Source organism: Oncorhynchus mykiss, chromosome 4 (assembly GCF_057628025.1).
Source record: "Oncorhynchus mykiss isolate SJ-2025 chromosome 4, ASM5762802v1, whole genome shotgun sequence".
Taxonomy (NCBI): domain Eukaryota; kingdom Metazoa; phylum Chordata; class Actinopteri; order Salmoniformes; family Salmonidae; genus Oncorhynchus; species Oncorhynchus mykiss.
The window spans coordinates 6,117,501-6,138,483 of record NC_143025.1 but is presented as its reverse complement, the minus strand read 5'-3'; the positions used below and the strand labels follow the sequence as shown (position 1 = coordinate 6,138,483).

At 43.3% G+C, this 20,983-nt stretch overlaps 1 protein-coding gene across 3 annotated transcripts in view; it reads right to left on the bottom strand.

Moving 5' to 3' along the window:
* Positions 1 to 20,983, bottom strand: part of LOC118945757 (synaptotagmin-7) — a 311,878-nt gene that overhangs the window by 89,775 nt on the left and 201,120 nt on the right. For 2 of the 3 annotated variants that reach the window (XM_036968511.2, XM_090230967.1), the window contains one exon: positions 15,199 to 15,336. The exons of the other annotated variant lie outside the window; for it this stretch is intronic. In XM_036968511.2, the coding sequence (XP_036824406.2) occupies positions 15,199 to 15,336 (138 nt within the window). The remainder of the gene's footprint in view (positions 1 to 15,198; positions 15,337 to 20,983) is intronic. 3 annotated transcript variants of the gene reach the window in all.

Here is a 20,983-nt window from a genome sequence, read left to right as displayed (position 1 = left end):
CTCTTTATAATCTGCGATTGTCTGGAGTCCCTGTCCCTTGTGTCTGAGCTGTTGAATTGCAACTCCATTTTGTCTCTGACGTTTTTCCTGTTTTGTTACCTTACGGAGGGCATAGCTGGACTGTTTTGTTACCTTACGGAGGGCATAGCTGGACTGTTTTGTTACTTTACGGAGGGCATAGCTGGACTGTTTTGTTACCTTACGGAGGGCATAGCTGGACTGTTTTGTTGCCTTACGGAGGGCATAGCTGGACTGTTTTGTTGCCTTACGGAGGGCATAGCTGGACTGTTTTGTTGCCTTACGGAGGGCATAGCTGGACTGTTTTGTTGCCTTACGGAGGGCATAGCTGGACTGTTCTGTTGCCTTACGGAGGGCATAGCTGGACTGTTTTGTTGCCTTACGGAGGGCATAGCTGGACTGTTTTGTTACCTTACGGAGGGCCTAGCTGGACTGTTTTGTTGCCTTACGGAGGGCATAGCTGGACTGTTCTGTTGCCTTACGGAGGGCATAGCTGGACTGTTTTGTTGCCTTACGGAGGGCATAGCTGGACTGTTTTGTTACCTTACGGAGGGCCTAGCTGGACTGTTTTGTTGCCTTACGGAGGGCATAGCTGGACTGTTTTGTTACCTTACGGAGGGCCTAGCTGGACTGTTTTGTTGCCTTACGGAGGGCATAGCTGGACTGTTCTGTTGCCTTACGGAGGGCATAGCTGGACTGTTCTGTTGCCTTACGGAGGGCATAGCTGGACTGTTTGAACTTGTCCATGTTATCTTGAAGTAATGAGCCCAATCAGTCCTCTATCTCTCAAAATCATAAATAACAGAATGGGCTAGTTAGTCCTTAGCTTAAAGGGTTATGAAAATAAGAAAACATAAACAAATCAAACATCAAACTATTTTGCTAATCTACAAGTATATTTCCATATTTTCCAAGTCATACTCTTTAAGATCAATGCGGTATTACTTTAATTCGAATGACTGGAAATAAGAGCGTTTTTTATTTGAAGATAGCTGAAGATGTACAATATCTCACAGTAAAGACTAATCGTATTGTTACCTGTGGTAGAAAGCAATGGGTTAGAAAATCCTGCAAGATGTTGCTCAGTTGGTTATATTAGATAGCTGGCTAGATGGGCCAGCAGAAAAAATTGGCTATATTGTAATAATTTGCTTTTTGATTTTAAGGTTAAGGTTAGACATTAGGGTTAGCACTATGGTTAATGTTAGGGTTAGGCATTAAGGTTAGCAGTATGGTTAATGTTAGGGTTAGGCATTAGGCATTAGGGTTAGCAGTGTGGTTAAGGTTAGGCATTAGGGTTAGCAGTGCGGTTAATGTTAGGGTTAGGCATGAGGCATTAGGGTTAGCAGTGTGGTTAAGGTTAGACATTAGGGTTAGCAGTGTGGTTAAGGTTAGGCATTAGGGTTAGCAGTGTGGTTAAGGTTAGACATTAGGGTTAGCAGTGTGGTTAAGGTTAGACATTAGGGTTAGCAGTGTGGTTAAGGTTAGACATTAGGGTTAGCAGTATGGTTAGGGTTGAGGTTAGATTTAAAATCTGATTGTACGACTTTGTGACTGTGCTAGGTAGTGACCATTCCGCAGAGCTGCCTCCAGAACAACAGTCATGACAATAAATGCCAACCTGCTATTCCCAAGGGGAAAGTCATTGGATAACATTACTGAGTTGGGGGGTATTCCACATGTATGTTACTGATTACAATTAACTTCAATGGGTGTGTGTGTGTGTGTGTGTGTGTGTGTGTGTGTGTGTGTATGTGTGCTTGTATGTGTGTGTATATGTGTGTGTGTGTGCTTGTATGTGTGTGTATATATATCTGTGTGTCTGTGTGTGTGTGTGTGTGTGTGTGTGTGTGTGTGTGTGTGTGTGTGTGTGTGTGTGTGTGTATGTGTGTATGTGTGTGTGTGTGTGTGTGTGTGTATATATCTGTGTGTGTGTGTGTGTGTGTGTATGTGTGTGTGTGTGTGTGTGTGTGTGTGTGTGTGTGTGTGTGTGTGTGTGTGTGTGTGTGTGTGTGTGTGTGTGTGTGTGTGTGTGTGTGTGTATATATGTGTATGTTCCCTGAAGGAGAGGGACAGGTCGGCTGTGGAACAGACAGACACAACTGGCTGGGTTTGGTGTTGTCTCTTTAATGAAACCGCAGAGACAGAGAGAAGGAGCAGAGTCCACAAGACATCAGACCAGACACTACAAGCCAGTTTTCCGGACACAGACCGAGTCCTGGGCTAAAAAGCTTCATCTGGGTCTGAGAAACCCAGAGTTTGACACACATCCAGATTGCAGACGCCTCTTATGGAGACTCTCTGATGCAGACTCTCTTATGCAGACTCTCTGATGCAGACTCTCTGATGCAGACTCTCTAATGGAGACGCCTCTGATGCAGACTCTCTGATGCAGACTCTCTGATGCAGACTCTCTTATGGAGACGCCTCTGATGCAGACTCTCTGATGCAGACTCTCTGATGCAGACTCTCTGATGCAGACTCTCTTATGGAGACGCCTCTGATGCAGACTCTCTGATGCAGACTCTCTGATGCAGACTCTCTGATGCAGACTCTCTGATGCAGACTCTCTTATGGAGACTCTCTTATGGAGACGCCTCTGATGCAGACTCTCTGATGCAGACTCTCTGATGCAGACTCTCTTATGGAGACTCTCTGATGCAGACTCTCTGATGCAGACTCTCTTATACAGACTCTCTGATGCAGACTCTCTTATGGAGACGCCTCTGATGCAGACTCTCTGATGGAGACGCTTCTGATGCAGACTCTCTGATGCAGACTCTCTTATGGAGACGCATCTGATGCAGACTCTCTGATGCAGACTCTCTGATGGAGACGTCTCTGATGCAGACTCTCTTATGGAGACGCTTCTGATGCAGACTCTCTGATGCAGACTCTCTGATGCAGACTCTCTGATGCAGACTCTCTGATGCAGACTCTCTTATGGAGACGCCTCTGATGCAGACTCTCTTATGGAGACTCTCTGATGCAGACTCTCTCATGGAGACGCCTCTGATGCAGACTCTCTGATGCAGACTCTCTGATGCAGACTCTCTGATGCAGACTCTCTGATGCAGACTCTCTGATCGAGACTCTCTGATGGAGACTCTCTGATGCAGACTATCTATGCAGACTCTCTGATGCAGACTCTCTGATGCAGACTCTCTTATGGAGACGCCTCCGATGCAGACTCTCTTATGGAGACGCCTCCGATGCAGACTCTCTGATGGAGACTCTCTGATGCAGACTCTCTGATGCAGACTCTCTTATGGAGACGCCTCTGATGCAGACTCTCTCATGGAGACTCTCTGATGCAGACTCTCGCATGGAGACGCCTCTGATGCAGACTCTCTGATGCAGACTCTCTGATGCAGACTCTCTGATGCAGACTCTCTTATGGAGACGCCTCTGATGCAGACTCTCTTATGGAGACGCCTCCGATGCAGACTCTCTTATGGAGACGCCTCTGATGCAGACTCTCTCATGGAGACTCTCCGATGCAGACTCTCTTATGGAGACGCCTCTGATGCAGACTCTCTTATGGAGACTCTCTGATGCAGACTCTCTGATGCAGACTCTCTGATCGAGACTCTCTGATGGAGACTCTCTGATGCAGACTCTCTGATGCAGACTCTCTCATGGAGACGCCTCTGATGCAGACTCTCTGATGCAGACTCTCTGATGCAGACTCTCTGATGCAGACTCTCTGATGCAGACTCTCTTATGGAGACACCTCTGATGCAGACACTCTTGTGGAGACGCCTCTGATGCAGACTCTCTGATGCAGACTCTCTGATGAAGACTCTCTGATGCAGACTCTCTGATGCAGACTCTCTGATGCAGAATCTCTGATGGAGACTCTGATGGAGACTCTCTGATGCAGACTATCTGATGCAGGGATCTCTGATGCAGACTCTGATGCAGACTCTCTTATGGAGACGCCTCTGATGCAGACTCTCTGACGCAGACTCTATGATGCAGACTCTCTTATGGAGACGCCTCTGACGCTTCTTAAATGATACGTTGTTTTTTTTTTACAGCCATATACATGTTTTTTTCTTCAGAATTGTGATTTATCGTCATTCTCATTGAAAGTGGTAGATCACTTCTATCTGAGCTCTTCTTCTTTCTGTTCTTATGTTTTGTTTTTGTGTCTTTTACTTTCGGTTTAGTAAAAGCAGCTTCAAAAAACAGCTGAAAATACAATATTTTTGGTTATGTAAAATATATTTCACACCGGTTTAAAAGATACAACGGTTCTCTACACTATACTTGTTAGGTACTATAAACCGAAATTAGGAGAACTATTAGAATTGTAGCAACCAGGAAGTGGATGAGCGATTTCTGCACAGTGCAGCTTTAAAGGATAATTTAATTTTTTGAAAATCTCTATTTTATGATGTCAATGGCATGTTATAGAAGGGTCTATAACTTCTGTCTCACTTCTGTTACAATTTGACCCCCCCCCCCCCCAAAAAAAAAAGAACATGAACAAACGCAACAACAACAAAAAAAAAGTCATTATCCGCAATGTTATGTTCCATTTTGTTACGACTTGAGCTTCTGGGTCCTGTCTACAGGTAACTGCCAAAATAAAGGAAACACTTGAGTAAATAAGGGGATACAAAGTATATTGAAAAGCAGGCGCTTCCACACAGGAAGTTCCAGACACTAGAATCTATGTCAAGGTGCATTGAAATCTGTTCTGGCGGTTGGTGGTGGCCCAACATCCTATTAAGACACTTTATGTTGGTGTTTCCTTTATTTTGGTAGTTACCTGTAGAAGCAAGCTACACAGAGAATGGAACAGGGGAAACGGATTGAGTCGCACAGGAATATAACATTGCGGATAAAGTTCGGGAATGACGCAATTTTATATACTGGGAGCGTTTCTGTTTCTAAAATGACGTATTTTGGTGTTTTCATAACATTTGTTCATATTTTTTCCTTCCTCAATCAGTGTCTGGACCTTTCTACAACATACCATTTACATAACAAAGTTATGAAAAAAAACCTAACTTCTCCTTTAAGGCCGGTTTCCCAGACAGCCTAGTTGTAGTAACGCTTGTCGTCGCATGAAGAGTGGACCAAAGCGCAGCGTGGAACGTGTTCATGATAATTTATTTAAACTTTTTATTTAAACACAGACAAAATAACAAAATGGAACAAAACGAAACAGTTCTGTCTGGTGCAGACACACAAAACAGAAAACAAAAAACAACAACCCACAACACACAGGTGGGAAAAGGCTGCCTAAGTATGGTTCCCAATCAGAGACAACGACAGACCCTGATTGAGAACCATACCAGGCCAAAACAAAGAAATACAAAAAAAACATAGAAAAAGGAACATAGAATGCCCACCCCACATCACACTGTGACCAAACCAAAATAGAGACATAAGAAGCTCTAAGGTCAGGGCGAGACACTAGCTTAGAAATAAAAAAGCTCTATGGAGAATCTCAAATGAAAGTGCTTTTTAGTACAGGAGAATCTGCTTAATCTGTATCTGGAAAACCACCAATAACCATCTGGAAGACCACCTCTGCAGGTTAGCTAGCTGTTACATTTGAAATTTTAGCCATTTACTAAACGCTCTTATCCAGAGTGATTTACAGTTATTGCATTGATCTTAAGGTACGACAACCACATATCTCATCTCATTTATAGTAGGTGAAACTTTCCTGTTAGTGAACCAAGATATTGTTAAATAAAACACAAGTGGTCAAATTCTGTATGTGTCAGGTTCACGTCAGGTTCGTGCTATAACAGAATGAGTTAAAAATAACTGGATTTGACAAGGAATAACAGGGAATCTTAATTCGTGGTCCTCAATCTCCATTTTCCTTTCAAAGTGTGGCGCCATTAGCTTAATTATCTCCAATTTGTCAACAAGTTGAAATGGCCTAATTAGTCTACAGGGGAAACCGTGTGTGTGTGTGTATGTGTGTGTCCAAGTGTGTATGCCTGTGTGTGTGTGTATGTGTGTGTGTGTGTGTGTGTGTGTGTGTGTGTGTGTGTGTGTGTGTTTAGCAGAGAGCCAAACACGTGAATACACTCTGGCTCTGACTCAGTCAGCTGACAGTAGGAAGATGGAGCGTGTGTGTTGTGTCCATATGACATCACAGTGTTCTATTGCGGTACAGAGAGTTGTCAGTCCTAATGAGTAACACATATATTTATTTTGAATAGAAAAGGCGCTAGACTAAATGAGCTACCGAAGATGAGTTCCAAAATACCTGAATTACCATTTGGGTGTGGGGGGGGGGATGCTTTTATCTATATAACAGATAAAAAGCAGACAGCCAAGAAACTCTTGGATGTCTGGAAATCCTCTGAGATATTTAGATATTTGGGCTGCTTCTCTTTGGTGGGTGAGTTGTCTGCCGAGGAACGAAAAAGCCTATTTATAGCAGTGTGGTTCAGCGTAGCTCAGTGTGTTTACATAAGTGACTGTTCCTGAATAATGAGAAGACTCTCCGGATAACTCTCTGTGGAGTGATGGAGAGAGAGAGATTGGCTATACTTTAACATCATCCTCAGCTCTGGCATCTTCCCCAATATTTGGAACCAAGGACTGATCATCCCAATCCACAAAAGTGGAGACAAATTTGACCCCAATAACTACCGTGGGATATGCATCAACAGCAACATTGGGAGAATCCTCTACATGATCATTAACAGCAGACTCGTACATTTCCTCAGAGAAAACAATGTACTGAGCAAATGTCAAATTGGCTTTTAATCAAGTTACCGTATGTCAGACCACGTATTCACCCTGCACACCCTAATTGACAACCAAACAAACCAAAACAAAGGCAAAGTCTTCTCATGCGTTGTTGATTTAAAAAAAGCCTTTGACTCAATTTGGCACGAGGGTCTGCTATTCAAATTGATGAAATGTGGTGTAACAGGAAAAACAAACAACATTATAAAATCCATGTACACAAACAACAAGTGTGTGGTTAAAATTGGCAAAAAAACACACATTTCTTTCCACAGGGTCGTGGGGTGAGACAGGGATGCAGGTTAAGCCCCATCCTCTTTAACATATATATCAACGAATTGGCGAGGGCACTAGAACAGTCTGCAGCACCAGGCCTCACCCTACTAGAATCTGAAGTCAAATGTCTACTATTTGCTGATGATCTGATGCTTCTGTCACCAATCACGGAGGGCCTACAGCAGCACCTAGATCTTATGCACAGATTCTGTCAGACCTGGGCCCTGACAGTATATCGTAGTAAGACAATAATAATGATGTTCCAAAACAGGTCCAGTTGCCAGGACCAAATATACAAATTCCATCTAGACACTGTTGCCCTAGAGCACACAAAAAACTATACATACCTTGGCCTAAACATCAGCACCACAGGTAACTTCCACAAAGCTGTGAACGATCTAAGAGACAAGGCAAGAATGGCCTTCTGTGCCATAAAAAGGAACATAAAATTCGACATACCAATTAGGATCTGGCTAAAAATACATTAATCAATTATAGAACCCACCAACCAAGAATTCACCAAATGGGACAAACACCAAATTGAGACTCTGCATGCAGAATTCTGCTATATATCCTCCGTGTACAACATAAAACACCAAATAATGGATGCAGAGCAGAATTAGGCCGATAGCCGCTTTATTATCAAAATCCAGAAAAGAGCCGTTTCTACAACCACCTAAAAGGAAGTGATTCCCAAACCTTCCATAACAAAGTCATCACCTACAGAGAGATTAACCTGGAGAAGAGTCCCCTAAGCAAGCTGGTCCTGGGACTCTGTTCACAAACACAAACAGACCCCACAGAATCCCAAAAACAGCAACACAATTAGACCCAACCAAATCATGAGAAAACAAGAACATAATTCATTGACACATTGGAAAGAATCAACAAAAAAACTGCTCAAACTAGAATGCTATTTGGCCCTAAACAGAGAGTACACAGCGGCAGAATACCTGACCACTGTGACTGACCCAAACTTAAGGAAAGCTTTGACTATGTACAGACTCAGTGAGCATAACCTCACTAACTTATTATAACAAAGGAGTTGAATACTTATTGACTTAACATAATTCCACTTTGACATTATGGGGTATTGTTACGGGGTTGTACATACTTTCTGAAGGCTCTGTAAATGTCAAGAGGAAGTCAACAATAGAAGAGAGAAGAAAGAGAGAAAAACGAATGTAGGATGATAACAGAATACTAATCGAGGATTTCATGCGAGTCACTTAGCAGATTCCCGTATGCTGACGCCTCTGATGCAGACTCTCTGATGCAGACTCTCTTATGGAGACTCTCTGATGCAGACTCTCTGATGCAGACTCTCTTATGGAGACTCTCTGATGCAGACTCTCTGATGCAGACTCTCTGATGCAGACTCTCTGATGCAGACTCTCTGATGCAGACTCTCTTATGCAGACTCTTATGGAGACTGGTATGGAGACACCTCTGATGCAGACTCTCTTATGGAGACTCTGATGCAGACTCTCTGATGCAGACTCTCTTATGCAGATTCTCTGATGCAGACTCTCTGATGCAGACTCTCTTATGCAGAGCGACTTACAGGAGCAATTCGGGTTAAGTGCCTTGCTCAAGGGCAAATCAACCCCCCCAAAAATTCTCACCTTGTTGGCTCTGGGATTCAAACCAACAACCTTTAATTTACTGGCCCAATGCTCTAACTGCTAGGCTACCTGGTCTAAAGGTAAAGGTGCACTACATGTAGGGAATAGGGTTCTGTAGGGCTCTGGTTTAAAGTAGTGCACTATATAGGGAATAGGGTTCTATAGGGCTCTGGTCTAAAGTAGTACACTATATAGGAAATAGGGTTCTGTAGGGCTCTGGTCTAAAGTAGTGCACTATATAGGGAATAGGGTTCTGTAGGGCTCTGGTTTAAAGTAGTGCACTATATAGGGAATAGGGTTCTATAGGGCTCTGGTCTAAAGTAGTACACTATATAGGAAATAGGGTTCTGTAGGGCTCTGGTTTAAAGTAGTGCACTATATAGGGAATAGGGTTCTGTAGGGCTCTGGTTTAAAGTAGTGCACTATATATAGGGAATAGGCTGCCATAGGGCTCTGGTTTAAAGAAGTGCACTATATAGGGCATAGGGTTTCATTTGGGATGCACACTCTCTGTGTCGTAGGTACTGTATACATGGGCACAGGTGTGTTTAAAACCCAGCTAAACATTGGCATAGGACTTGTAACACCAGGGTAGTGGGTTTGATTCCTGGGACCATAAATAAAATATAAATCGCTTTGGATAAAAAGTGTCTACTGAATGGAATATATTATAAACAGCCAATGGAAGTGGAGGCGAACAGTGAGATTCTGCGGGTGACAATGTCAGGTTGAATCCAAAAATGGTCACCTATAAAGTGCACTACTTTTGCCCTGGAATAGAAAGCCATTTCAGACGCAAACTTTGTCTCGCTGCCATCATTCCAAATACAAGATACAAGCACTTCATCCTCTTGACTACTGCGTTACCCTCTTGACTACTGCTCTATCCTCTTGACTACTGCGTTATCGTCTTGACTACTGCGTTATCCTCTTGACTACTGCGTTACCCTCTTGACTACTGCGTTATCCTCTTGACTACTGCGTTATCCTCTTGACTACTGCATTATCCTCTTGACTACTGCGTTATCCTCTTGACTACTGCGTTATCCTCTTGACTACTGCATTATCCTCTTGCCTACTGCATTATCCTCTTGACTACTGCATTATCCTCTTGACTACTGCTTTATCCTGTTGACTACTGCTCTACCCTCTTGACTACTGCGTTATCCTCTTGACTACTGCGTTATCCTCTTGACTACTGCTTTATCCTGTTGACTACTGCTCTACCCTCTTGACTACTGCATTATCCTCTTGACTACTGCGTTACCCTCTTGACTACTGCTTTACCCTCTCGACTACTGCGTTATCCTCTTGACTACTGCGTTATCCTCTTGACTACTGCTTTATCCTCTTGACTACTGCTCTATCCTCTTGACTACTGCTCTATCCTCTTGACTACTGCGTTACCCTCTTGACTACTGCGTTATCCTCTTGACTACTGCATTATCCTCTTGACTACTGCTCTATCCTCTTGACTACTGCTCTACCCTCTTGACTAATGCGTTATCCTCCTGACTACTGCCTTATCCTCTTGACTACTGCTCTACCCTCTTGACTACTGCGTTATCCTCTTGACTACTGCGTTACCCTCTTGACTACTGCATTATCCTCTTGACTACTGCATTATCCTCTTGACTACTGCTCTATCCTCTTGACTACTGCATTATCCTCTTGACTACTGCTCTATCCTCTTGACTACTGCATTATCCTCTTGACTACTGCATTATCCTCTTGACTACTACCTTATCCTCTTGACTACTGCATTATCCTCTTGACTACTGCGTTATCCTCTTGACTACTGCTCTATCCTCTTGACTACTGCGTTATCCTCTTGACTACTGCGTTATCCTCTTGACTACTGCTCTATCCTCTTGACTACTGCGTTATCCTCTTGACTACTGCTCTATCCTCTTGACTACTGCGTTATCCTCTTGACTACTGCGTTACCCTCTTGACTAATGCGTTATCCTCTTGACTACTGCGTTATCCTCTTGACTACTGCTCTATCCTCTTGACTACTGCATTATCCTCTTGACTACTGCATTATCCTCTTGACTACTACCTTATCCTCTTGACTACTGCATTATCCTCTTGACTACTGCGTTATCCTCTTGACTACTGCTCTATCCTCTTGACTACTGCGTTATCCTCTTGACTAATGCGTTATCCTCTTGACTACTGCTCTACCCTCTTGACTACTGCTCTACCCTCTTGACTACTGCTCTATCCTCTTGACTACTGCTCTACCCTCTTGACTACTGCTCTATCCTCTTGACTACTGCTCTATCCTCTTGACTACTGCTCTACCCTCTTGACTACTGCTCTATCCTCTTGACTACTGCTCTACCCTCTTGACTACTGCTCTATCCTCTTGACTACTGCGTTATCCTCTTGACTACTGCTCTATCCTCTTGACTACTGCTCTATCCTCTTGACTACTGCTCTACCCTCTTGACTACTGCTCTATCCTCTTGACTACTGCGTTATCCTCTTGACTACTGCGTTATCCTCTTGACTACTGCGTTATCCTCTTGACTACTGCTCTACCCTCTTGACTACTGCTCTACCCTCTTGACTACTGCTCTATCCTCTTGACTACTGCTCTACCCTCTTGACTACTGCTCTATCCTCTTGACTACTGCTCTATCCTCTTGACTACTGCTCTACCCTCTTGACTACTGCTCTATCCTCTTGACTACTGCGTTATCCTCTTGACTACTGCGTTATCCTCTTGACTACTGCTCTACCCTCTTGACTACTGCTTTATCCTCTTGACTACTGCTTTATCCTCTTGACTACTGCTCTATCCTCTTGACTACTGCATTATCCTCTTGACTACTGCGTTATCCTCTTGACTACTGCGTTATCCTCTTGACTACTGCTCTATCCTCTTGACTACTGCTCTATCCTCTTGACTACTGCGTTATCCTCTTGACTACTGCTCTATCCTCTTGACTACTGCTCTATCCTCTTGACTACTGCTTTATCCTCTTGACTACTGCTCTATCCTCTTGACTACTGCTCTATCCTCTTGACTACTGCGTTATCCTCTTGACTACTGCTCTATCCTCTTGACTACTGCTCTATCCTCTTGACTACTGCGTTATCCTCTTGACTACTGCTCTATCCTCTTGACTACTGCTCTATCCTCTTGACTACTGCGTTATCCTCTTGACTACTGCGTTATCCTCTTGACTACTGCTCTATCCTCTTGACTACTGCTCTATCCTCTTGACTACTGCGTTATCCTCTTGACTACTGCTCTATCCTCTTGACTACTGCTCTATCCTCTTGACTACTGCGTTATCCTCTTGACTACTGCTCTATCCTCTTGACTACTGCTCTATCCTCTTGACTACTGCGTTATCCTCTTGACTACTGCTCTATCCTCTTGACTACTGCTCTATCCTCTTGACTACTGCGTTATCCTCTTGACTACTGCGTTATCCTCTTGACTACTGCTCTATCCTCTTGACTACTGCGTTATCCTCTTGACTACTGCGTTATCCTCTTGACTACTGCTCTATCCTCTTGACTACTGCGTTATCCTCTTGACTACTGCTCTATCCTCTTGACTACTGCGTTACCCTCTTGACTACTGCTCTATCCTCTTGACTACTGCTCTATCCTCTTGACTACTGCGTTATCCTCTTGACTACTGCATTATCCTCTTGACTACTGCGTTATCCTCTTGACTACTGTGTTATCCTCTTGACTACTGCATTATCCTCTTGCCTACTGCATTATCCTCTTGACTACTGCTCTACCCTCTTGACTACTGCATTATCCTCTTGACTACTGCTCTATCCTCTTGACTACGGCGTTATCCTCTTGACTACTGCATTATCCTCTTGACTACTGCGTTATCCTCTTGACTACTGCGTTATCCTCTTGACTACTGCATTATCCTCTTGACTACTGCGTTATCCTCTTGACTACTGCTTTATCCTGTTGACTACTGCATTATCCTCTTGACTACTACCTTATCCTCTTGACTACTGCATTATCCTCTTGACTACTGCGTTATCCTCTTGACTACTGCTCTATCCTCTTGACTACTGCGTTATCCTCTTGACTACTGCGTTACCCTCTTGACTACTGCTTTACCCTCTTGACTACTGCGTTACCCTCTTGACTACTGCTCTATCCTCTTGACTACTGCGTTATCCTCTTGACTACTGCGTTATCCTCTTGACTACTGCGTTATCCTCTTGACTACTGCGTTATCCTCTTGACTACTGCTCTATCCTCTTGACTACTGCATTATCCTGTTGACTACTGCGTTATCCTCTTGACTACTGCGTTATCCTCTTGACTACTGCTCTACCCTCTTGACTACTGCGTTATCCTCTTGACTACTGCGTTACCCTCTTGACTACTGCTCTATCCTCTTGACTACTGCTCTACCCTCTTGACTACTGCATTATCCTGTTGACTACTGCGTTATCCTCTTGACTACTGCGTTATCCTCTTGACTACTGCTCTACCCTCTTGACTACTGCGTTATCCTCTTGACTACTGCATTATCCTCTTGACTACTGCTCTACCCTCTTGACTACTGCATTATCCTGTTGACTACTGCGTTATCCTCTTGACTACTGCTCTACCCTCTTGACTACTGCTTTACCCTCTTGACTACTGCTCTATCCTCTTGACTACTGCGTTATCCTCTTGACTACTGCTCTATCCTCTTGACTACTGCGTTATCCTCTTGACTACTGCTCTACCCTCTTGACTACTGCTTTATCCTGTTGACTACTGCGTTATCCTCTTGACTACTGCTCTACCCTCTTGACTACTGCTTTACCCTCTTGACTACTGCTCTATCCTCTTGACTACTGCGTTATCCTCTTGACTACTGCTCTATCCTCTTGACTACTGCGTTATCCTCTTGACTACTACCTTATCCTCTTGACTACTGCATTATCCTCTTGACTACTGCGTTATCCTCTTGACTACTGCTCTATCCTCTTGACTACTGCGTTATCCTCTTGACTACTGCGTTACCCTCTTGACTACTGCTTTACCCTCTCGACTACTGCGTTATCCTCTTGACTACTGCGTTATCCTCTTGACTACTGCTTTATCCTCTTGACTACTGCTTTATCCTGTTGACTACTGCTCTATCCTCTTGACTACTGCGTTATCCTCTTGACTACTGCATTATCCTCTTGACTACTGCGTTATCCTCTTGACTACTGCTCTACCCTCTTGACTAATGCGTTATCCTCCTGACTACTGCCTTATCCTCTTGACTACTGCTCTACCCTCTTGACTACTGCGTTATCCTCTTGACTACTGCGTTACCCTCTTGACTACTGCATTATCCTCTTGACTACTGCATTATCCTCTTGACTACTGCTCTATCCTCTTGACTACTGCGTTATCCTCTTGACTACTGCGTTATCCTCTTGACTACTGCTCTACCCTCTTGACTAATGCGTTATCCTCTTGACTACTGCGTTATCCTCTTGACTACTGCGTTATCCTCTTGACTACTGCGTTATCCTCTTGACTACTGCGTTATCCTCTTGACTACTGCTCTACCCTCTTGACTACTGCTTTATCCTGTTGACTACTGCTCTATCCTCTTGACTACTGCATTATCCTCTTGACTACTGCGTTATCCACTTGACTACTGCATTATCCTCTTGACTACTGCTCTACCCTCTTGACTACTGCTCTATCCTCTTGACTACTGCGTTATCCTCTTGACTACTGCGTTATCCTCTTGACTCCTGGTCAATTCTTATCATTTAATTATCTCTCTGTATGAGTTCAACAGGTAGGTCTATCGTCATCCTTATAGGATAATTTAATTATCTCTCTGGTTGAGGTCAACAGGTAGGTCTATCGTCATCCTTATAGGATAATTTAATTATCTCTCTGGTTGAGGTCAACAGGTAGGTCTATCGTCATCCTTATAGGATAATTTAATTATCTCTCAGGATGAGGTCAACAGGTAGGTCTATCGTCATCCTTATAGGATAATTTAATTATCTCTCTGGTTGAGGTCAACAGGTAGGTCTATCGTCATCCTTATAGGATAATTTAATTATCTCTCTGGTTGAGGTCAACAGGTAGGTCTATTGTCATACTAACACATCTTCTTTTACAGGTGACACAACAGTAGACAACCGCTTGCTCACTGCTAACTAGTCATCGACTCTCACCCAAACCCTTCACATCGTTCTGCTTCCTGTCCGTCCGTTTCTCACTCAACACACTGCAAATCAGTTGCAATGACAAGTCGTTGTACTGACTATACCCACCAAAACCACATATCACTCTCACACACTACGAAGTTTCATTTCCTACCCACATTTCCTCTCTCTCTCTCTCTCTCTCTCTCTCTCTCTCCCTCTCTCTCTCTCGCTCTCACCACATCTCACACATAAACCCCCAAACACACACACACACACACACACACACACACACACACACACACACACACACACACACACACACACACACACACACACACACACACACACACACACACACACACACACACACACACACACACACAGCTCTCTCGCACTATGACTGGTACCTCTTGTCTGGAGGAGGAAGTGCTTCCTGATTGGCTGTTGGAGCTTCCTGCATGGAGGTGATTGGATCAGGGATATTGGCAAAGTCATCTTGCTCTGCCAAACCAATAGCCAAAGAAAGAACCACCATCTTCCCTTCGCTGGCCAGCCGGAAAACAGACAAACAGAGAGAGAGAAAGAGGAGGAGAGAGACGCGGGGTAGAGGCAACGAAAATAAAGGAAGGAATCGAGGAGTAGGAATCAGGAGACATGGAGTGAGGGAATAGAGAAAGAGAATAAATAAAGGTCATAGATAGGTCATACGAGGTCATAGATAGGTCATAGATAGGTCATATGATGTCATAGGTCATAGATATGTCATAGGAGGTTATAGGAGGTCAAATATAGGTGAAATGAGGTCATAGGAGGCCATAGGAGGTTTATGAAAATATAAAAAGAGAGAGAACAGGAAGAAAACAGAGAGATTATATAAGAGAACCCAGAGAGACAGCAGAAAACAGAGAGATTATTTAAGAGAACCCAGAGAGACAGCAGAAAACAGAGAGATTATATGAGAGAAAACAGAGAGATTATACAAGAGAACCCAGAGAGACAGCAAAAAACAGATATTATATAAGAGAACACAGAGAGACAGCAGAAAACAGAGAGATTATATAAGAGAACCCATAGAGACAGCAGAAAACAGAGATATTATATAAGAGAACCCATAGAGACAGCAGAAAACAGAGAGATTGTATAAGAAAACCCATAGAGACAGCAGAAAACAGAGAGATTGTATAAGAGAACCCAGAGAACTAGTCAGAGGAGAAAAAGGTTCAGAAGACAAACCACCTTCAAACGTGCGGTGTCAAACTCACTTCCTGGAAGACTGAGTCCAGCACCTGCTGGATTTCTCTCCTTCCTTCTACTTGACTGATCAATCAAGGTCACTGACTAGTTAGGAACTCTGCTTACCGGGTTGTCTAGGTCACTGACTAGTTAGGAACTCTGCTTACCGGGTTGTCTAGGTCACTGACTAGTTAGGAACTCTGCTTACCGGGTTGTCTAGGTCACTGACTAGTTAGGAAATCTCCTAACGGGGTTGTCTAGGTCACTGACTAGTTAGGAACTCTGCTTACCGGGTTGTCTAGGTCACTGACTAGTTAGGAACTCTCCTAACGGGGTTGTCTAGGTCACTGACTAGTTAGGAACTCTCCTAACGGGGTTGTCTAGGTCACTGACTAGTTAGGAACTCTCCTAAAGGGGTTGTCTAGGTCACTGACTAGTTAGGAACTCTCCTAACGGGGTTGTCTAGGTCACTGACTAGTTAGGAACTCTCCTAACAGGGTTGTCTAGGTCACTGACTAGTTAGGAACTCTCCTAAAGGGGTTGTCTAGGTCACTGACTAGTTAGGAACTCTCCTAAAGGGGTTGTCTAGGTCACTGACTAGTTAGGAACTCTCCTAACAGGGTTGTCTAGGTCACTGACTAGTTAGGAACTCTCCTGACGGGGTTGTCTAGGTCACTGACTAGTTAGGAACTCTCCTGACGGGGTTTGCTAGGTCTTATTTCGACACAAATGAAAAGGTAATAACAAAAGCCATGCAGCAGACTCAGGGTCCTCCAGGAATTGTGTTTGACACCTATGCCACAGACCTTATTCACAGCTAAACATTTAATCCTAGACGACTATCGTGTAAACAATCGTTAGTCAATGAATAATCTAGCACACCCAGAAATAAAATATTGCACAATTTTCTACGACAAAAGATACTAAAAGAAACGAGTTAAGTCTCCGGTTGCTTTTATTATCCTCGCATCCCAAAGTCTGTTGACAGACGCTACGATACCATTTATGTTACGAAGCGTCTGTCAACAAGAGAATAGTTCGTGGTCGCCGTGTGAATAAGGTCTATTAGTCCCCCGTAGTGTCTGATCCAGGGAGGGATATTACAACAGGATTGTGTTGGAGAAAAGTTCCAGCTAGTTTAACATTATTATTATAGAGTGAATGATTTAACACAGTTACACATATGATATAGTCTAATGTTAAATAGTACTAAGTACCTAGGCATTGATGTTGTGGTGATGACTGTGGTATTCCTCACAACACATACAGTACACACTGGCATACACAGACACACACACGCACACACACACACCCAACAGAGAGACCCACACACCCTACAGAGACACACACACACGCACGTACGCACGCACGCACGCACACACACCCTACAGAGAGACCCACACACCCTACAGAGACACACACACACGCACGTACGCACACACGCACACACGTACACACACATGCACGCACTCACACGCACGCACACACACACACACACACACCCTACAGAGAGACCCACACACCCTACAGAGACACACACACACACCCTACAGAGACACACACACACCCTACAGAGACACACACACACACGCACACACACACACACCCTGCAGAGACACACACACACCCTACAGTAATTTATTCAGTAATTTAATCTCTGCCTTCTGCAATCCCTCAAGACATACCTTCTTCATCCAGCATCTCTCTCTCTCTCTCTACTCACTCACCTTGTCCCTCTCCTTCTCTCTCACTCCATCTCTCTCTCCTTCCTCTTCTCTCTCTCTCTCTCTCTCCTCACTCACCTTGTCCCTCTCCTTCTCTCTCTCCATCTCTCTCTCCATCTCTCTCTCCTTCCTCCAGAGTTGAGGTTTCATTAAGCATCATTAACGAGGTCAAGACTGGCTGATTGTTTCTATTTAAGTGTCACAGTTTCCTGAGGTGCTTGGTGTGTGTCAACGTTTTCTGGGTCACTGCACTCTCTCGCTCTCTGTCTCTCTCTCCCCCTTTATAGCTCTCTCTCTCTCTCTCTCTCTCTCTCTCTCTCTCTCTCTCTATCTCTCCCTCACTTCTCTCTCTATCTCTCTCTCTCCTCTCTCTTCTCTCTCTCTCTCTCTCTCATCTCTCTCTCTCTCTCTCTCTCCTCTCTCTCTCTCTATCTCTCCCTCACTTCTCTCTCTCTCTCTTCTCTCCTCTCTCTCTCCTCTCTCTTCTCTTCTCTCTCTCTCTCTTCTCTCTCTCTCTCTCTTCTCTCCTCTCTCTCTCTCTCTCTTCACTTCTCTCTCTCTCCTCTCTCTCCTCTCTCCTTCCTTCCCTATCCCTTTCTTTTCTTCTACTCTCTTCCGCAACGACAATCCCTCTCTCTTCAAAACCCTTTCCTTCATCCCTCTGTCCCTCCATTCCTCTCCTAGGTTTTAGGATTTGACCACCTCTCTGCTCTCATAACTCCCCTCTTTCGTCTCTTCTTGTTGTCAGCCCTACCTCTTCTTGTTGTCAGCCCTACCTCTCTTGTTGTCAGCCCTACCTCTGTTCTCGCTTCTGTCTCCTATCTAACCTGTATTTTATCTAACCTGTCTCCTACCTAACCTGTCTCCTACCTAACCTGTCTCCTACCTAACCTGTCTCCTACCTAACCTGTATCCTCCCTAACCTGTCTCCTATCTAACCTGTCTCCTATCTAACCTGTATTTTATCTAACCTGTCTCCTATCTAACCTGTCTCCTACCTAACGTGCCTCCTATCTAACCTGTCTCCTACCTAACGTGCCTCCTATCTAACCTGTCTCCTACCTAACCTGTCTCCTACCTAACCTGTCTCCTACCTAACCTGTATACTCCCTAACCTGTCTCCTATCTAACCTGTCTCCTGTCTAACCTGTCTCCTACCTAACCTGTCTCCTACCTAACCTGTCTCCTACCTAACCTGTCTCCTATCTAACCTGTCTCCTACCTAACCTGTCTCCTACCTAACCTGTCTCCTACCTAACCTGTCTCCTATCTAACTTGTCTCCTACCTAACCTGTCTCCTACCTAACCTGTCTCCTACCTAACCTGTCTCCTATCTAACCTGTCTCCTATCTAACCTGTCTCCTACCTAACCTGTATCAATTATACCTGTATCGTATCTCCCTGTATACTATCTAACCTGTATTATATCTAACCTGTCTCCTATCTAACCTGTAACCCTAGTCCACCTCATCATGCTCATACTATACCTCATTTTCAAATGTACATAACATGACAGTAACAGTACATAACATGACAGTAACAGTAACAGTACATAACATGACAGTAACAGTAACAGTACATAACATGACAGTAACAGTAACAGTAACAGTACATAACATGACAGTAACAGTACATAACATGACAGTAACAGTACATAACATGACAGTAACAGTAACAGTAACAGTACATAACATGACAGTAACAGTACATAACATGACAGTAACAGTACATAACATGACAGTAACAGTAACAGTAACAGTACATAACATGACAGTAACAGTACATAACATGACAGTAACAGTAACAGTACATAACATGACAGTAACAGTACATAACATGCCAGTAACAGTACATAACATGACAGTGACAGTAACAGTACATAACATGACAGTAACAGTACATAACATGACAGTAACAGTACATAACATGACAGTAACAGTAACAGTAACAGTAACAGTAACAGTACATAACATGACAGTAACAGTGACAGTAACAGTACCAGTACATAACATGACAGTAACAGTGACAGTAACAGTACCAGTACATAACATGACAGTAACAGTAACAGTAACAGTACATAACATAACATGACAGTAACAGTAACAGTACATAACATGACAGTGACAGTAACAGTACATAACATGACAGTGACAGTAACAGTAACAGTACATAACATGACAGTGACAGTAACAGTAACAGTACATAACATGACAGTGACAGTAACAGTAACAGTACATAACATGACAGTGACAGTAACAGTAACAGTACCAGTACATAACATGACAGTAACAGTAACAGTACATAACATGACAGTGACAGTAACAGTACATAACATGACAGTAACAGTGACAGTAACAGTACCAGTACATAACATGACAGTAACAGTAACAGTACATAACATGACAGTGACAGTAACAGTACATAACATGACAGTGACAGTAACAGTACATAACATGACAGTAACAGTACATAACATGACAGTAACAGTACATAACATGACAGTAACAGTACATAACATGACAGTAACAGTAACAGTACATAACATGACAGTGACAGTAACAGTACATAACATGACAGTGACAGTAACAGTACATAACATGACAGTGACAGTAACAGTACATAACATGACAGTAACAGTACATAACATGCCAGTAACAGTACATAACATGACAGTGACAGTAACAGTACATAACATGACAGTAACAGTACATAACATGACAGTAACAGTACATAACATGACAGTAACAGTACATAACATGACAGTAACAGTACATAACATGACAGTAACAGTAACAGTACATAACATGACAGTGACAGTAACAGTACCAGTACATAACATGACAGTGACAGTAACAGTAACAGTACATAACATGACAGTAACAGTAACAGTACATAACATGACAGTGACAGTAACAGTACATAACATGACAGTAACAGTACATAACATGACAGTGACAGTAACAGTAACAGTACATAACATGACAGTGACAGTAACAGTAACAGTACATAACATGACAGTGACAGTAACAGTAACAGTACATAACATGACAGTGACAGTAACAGTAACAGTACCAGTACATAACATGACAGTAACAGTAACAGTACATAACATGACAGTGACAGTAACAGTACATAACATGACAGTAACAGTGACAGTAACAGTACCAGTACATAACATGACAGTAACAGTAACAGTACATAACATGACAGTGACAGTAACAGTACATAACATGAC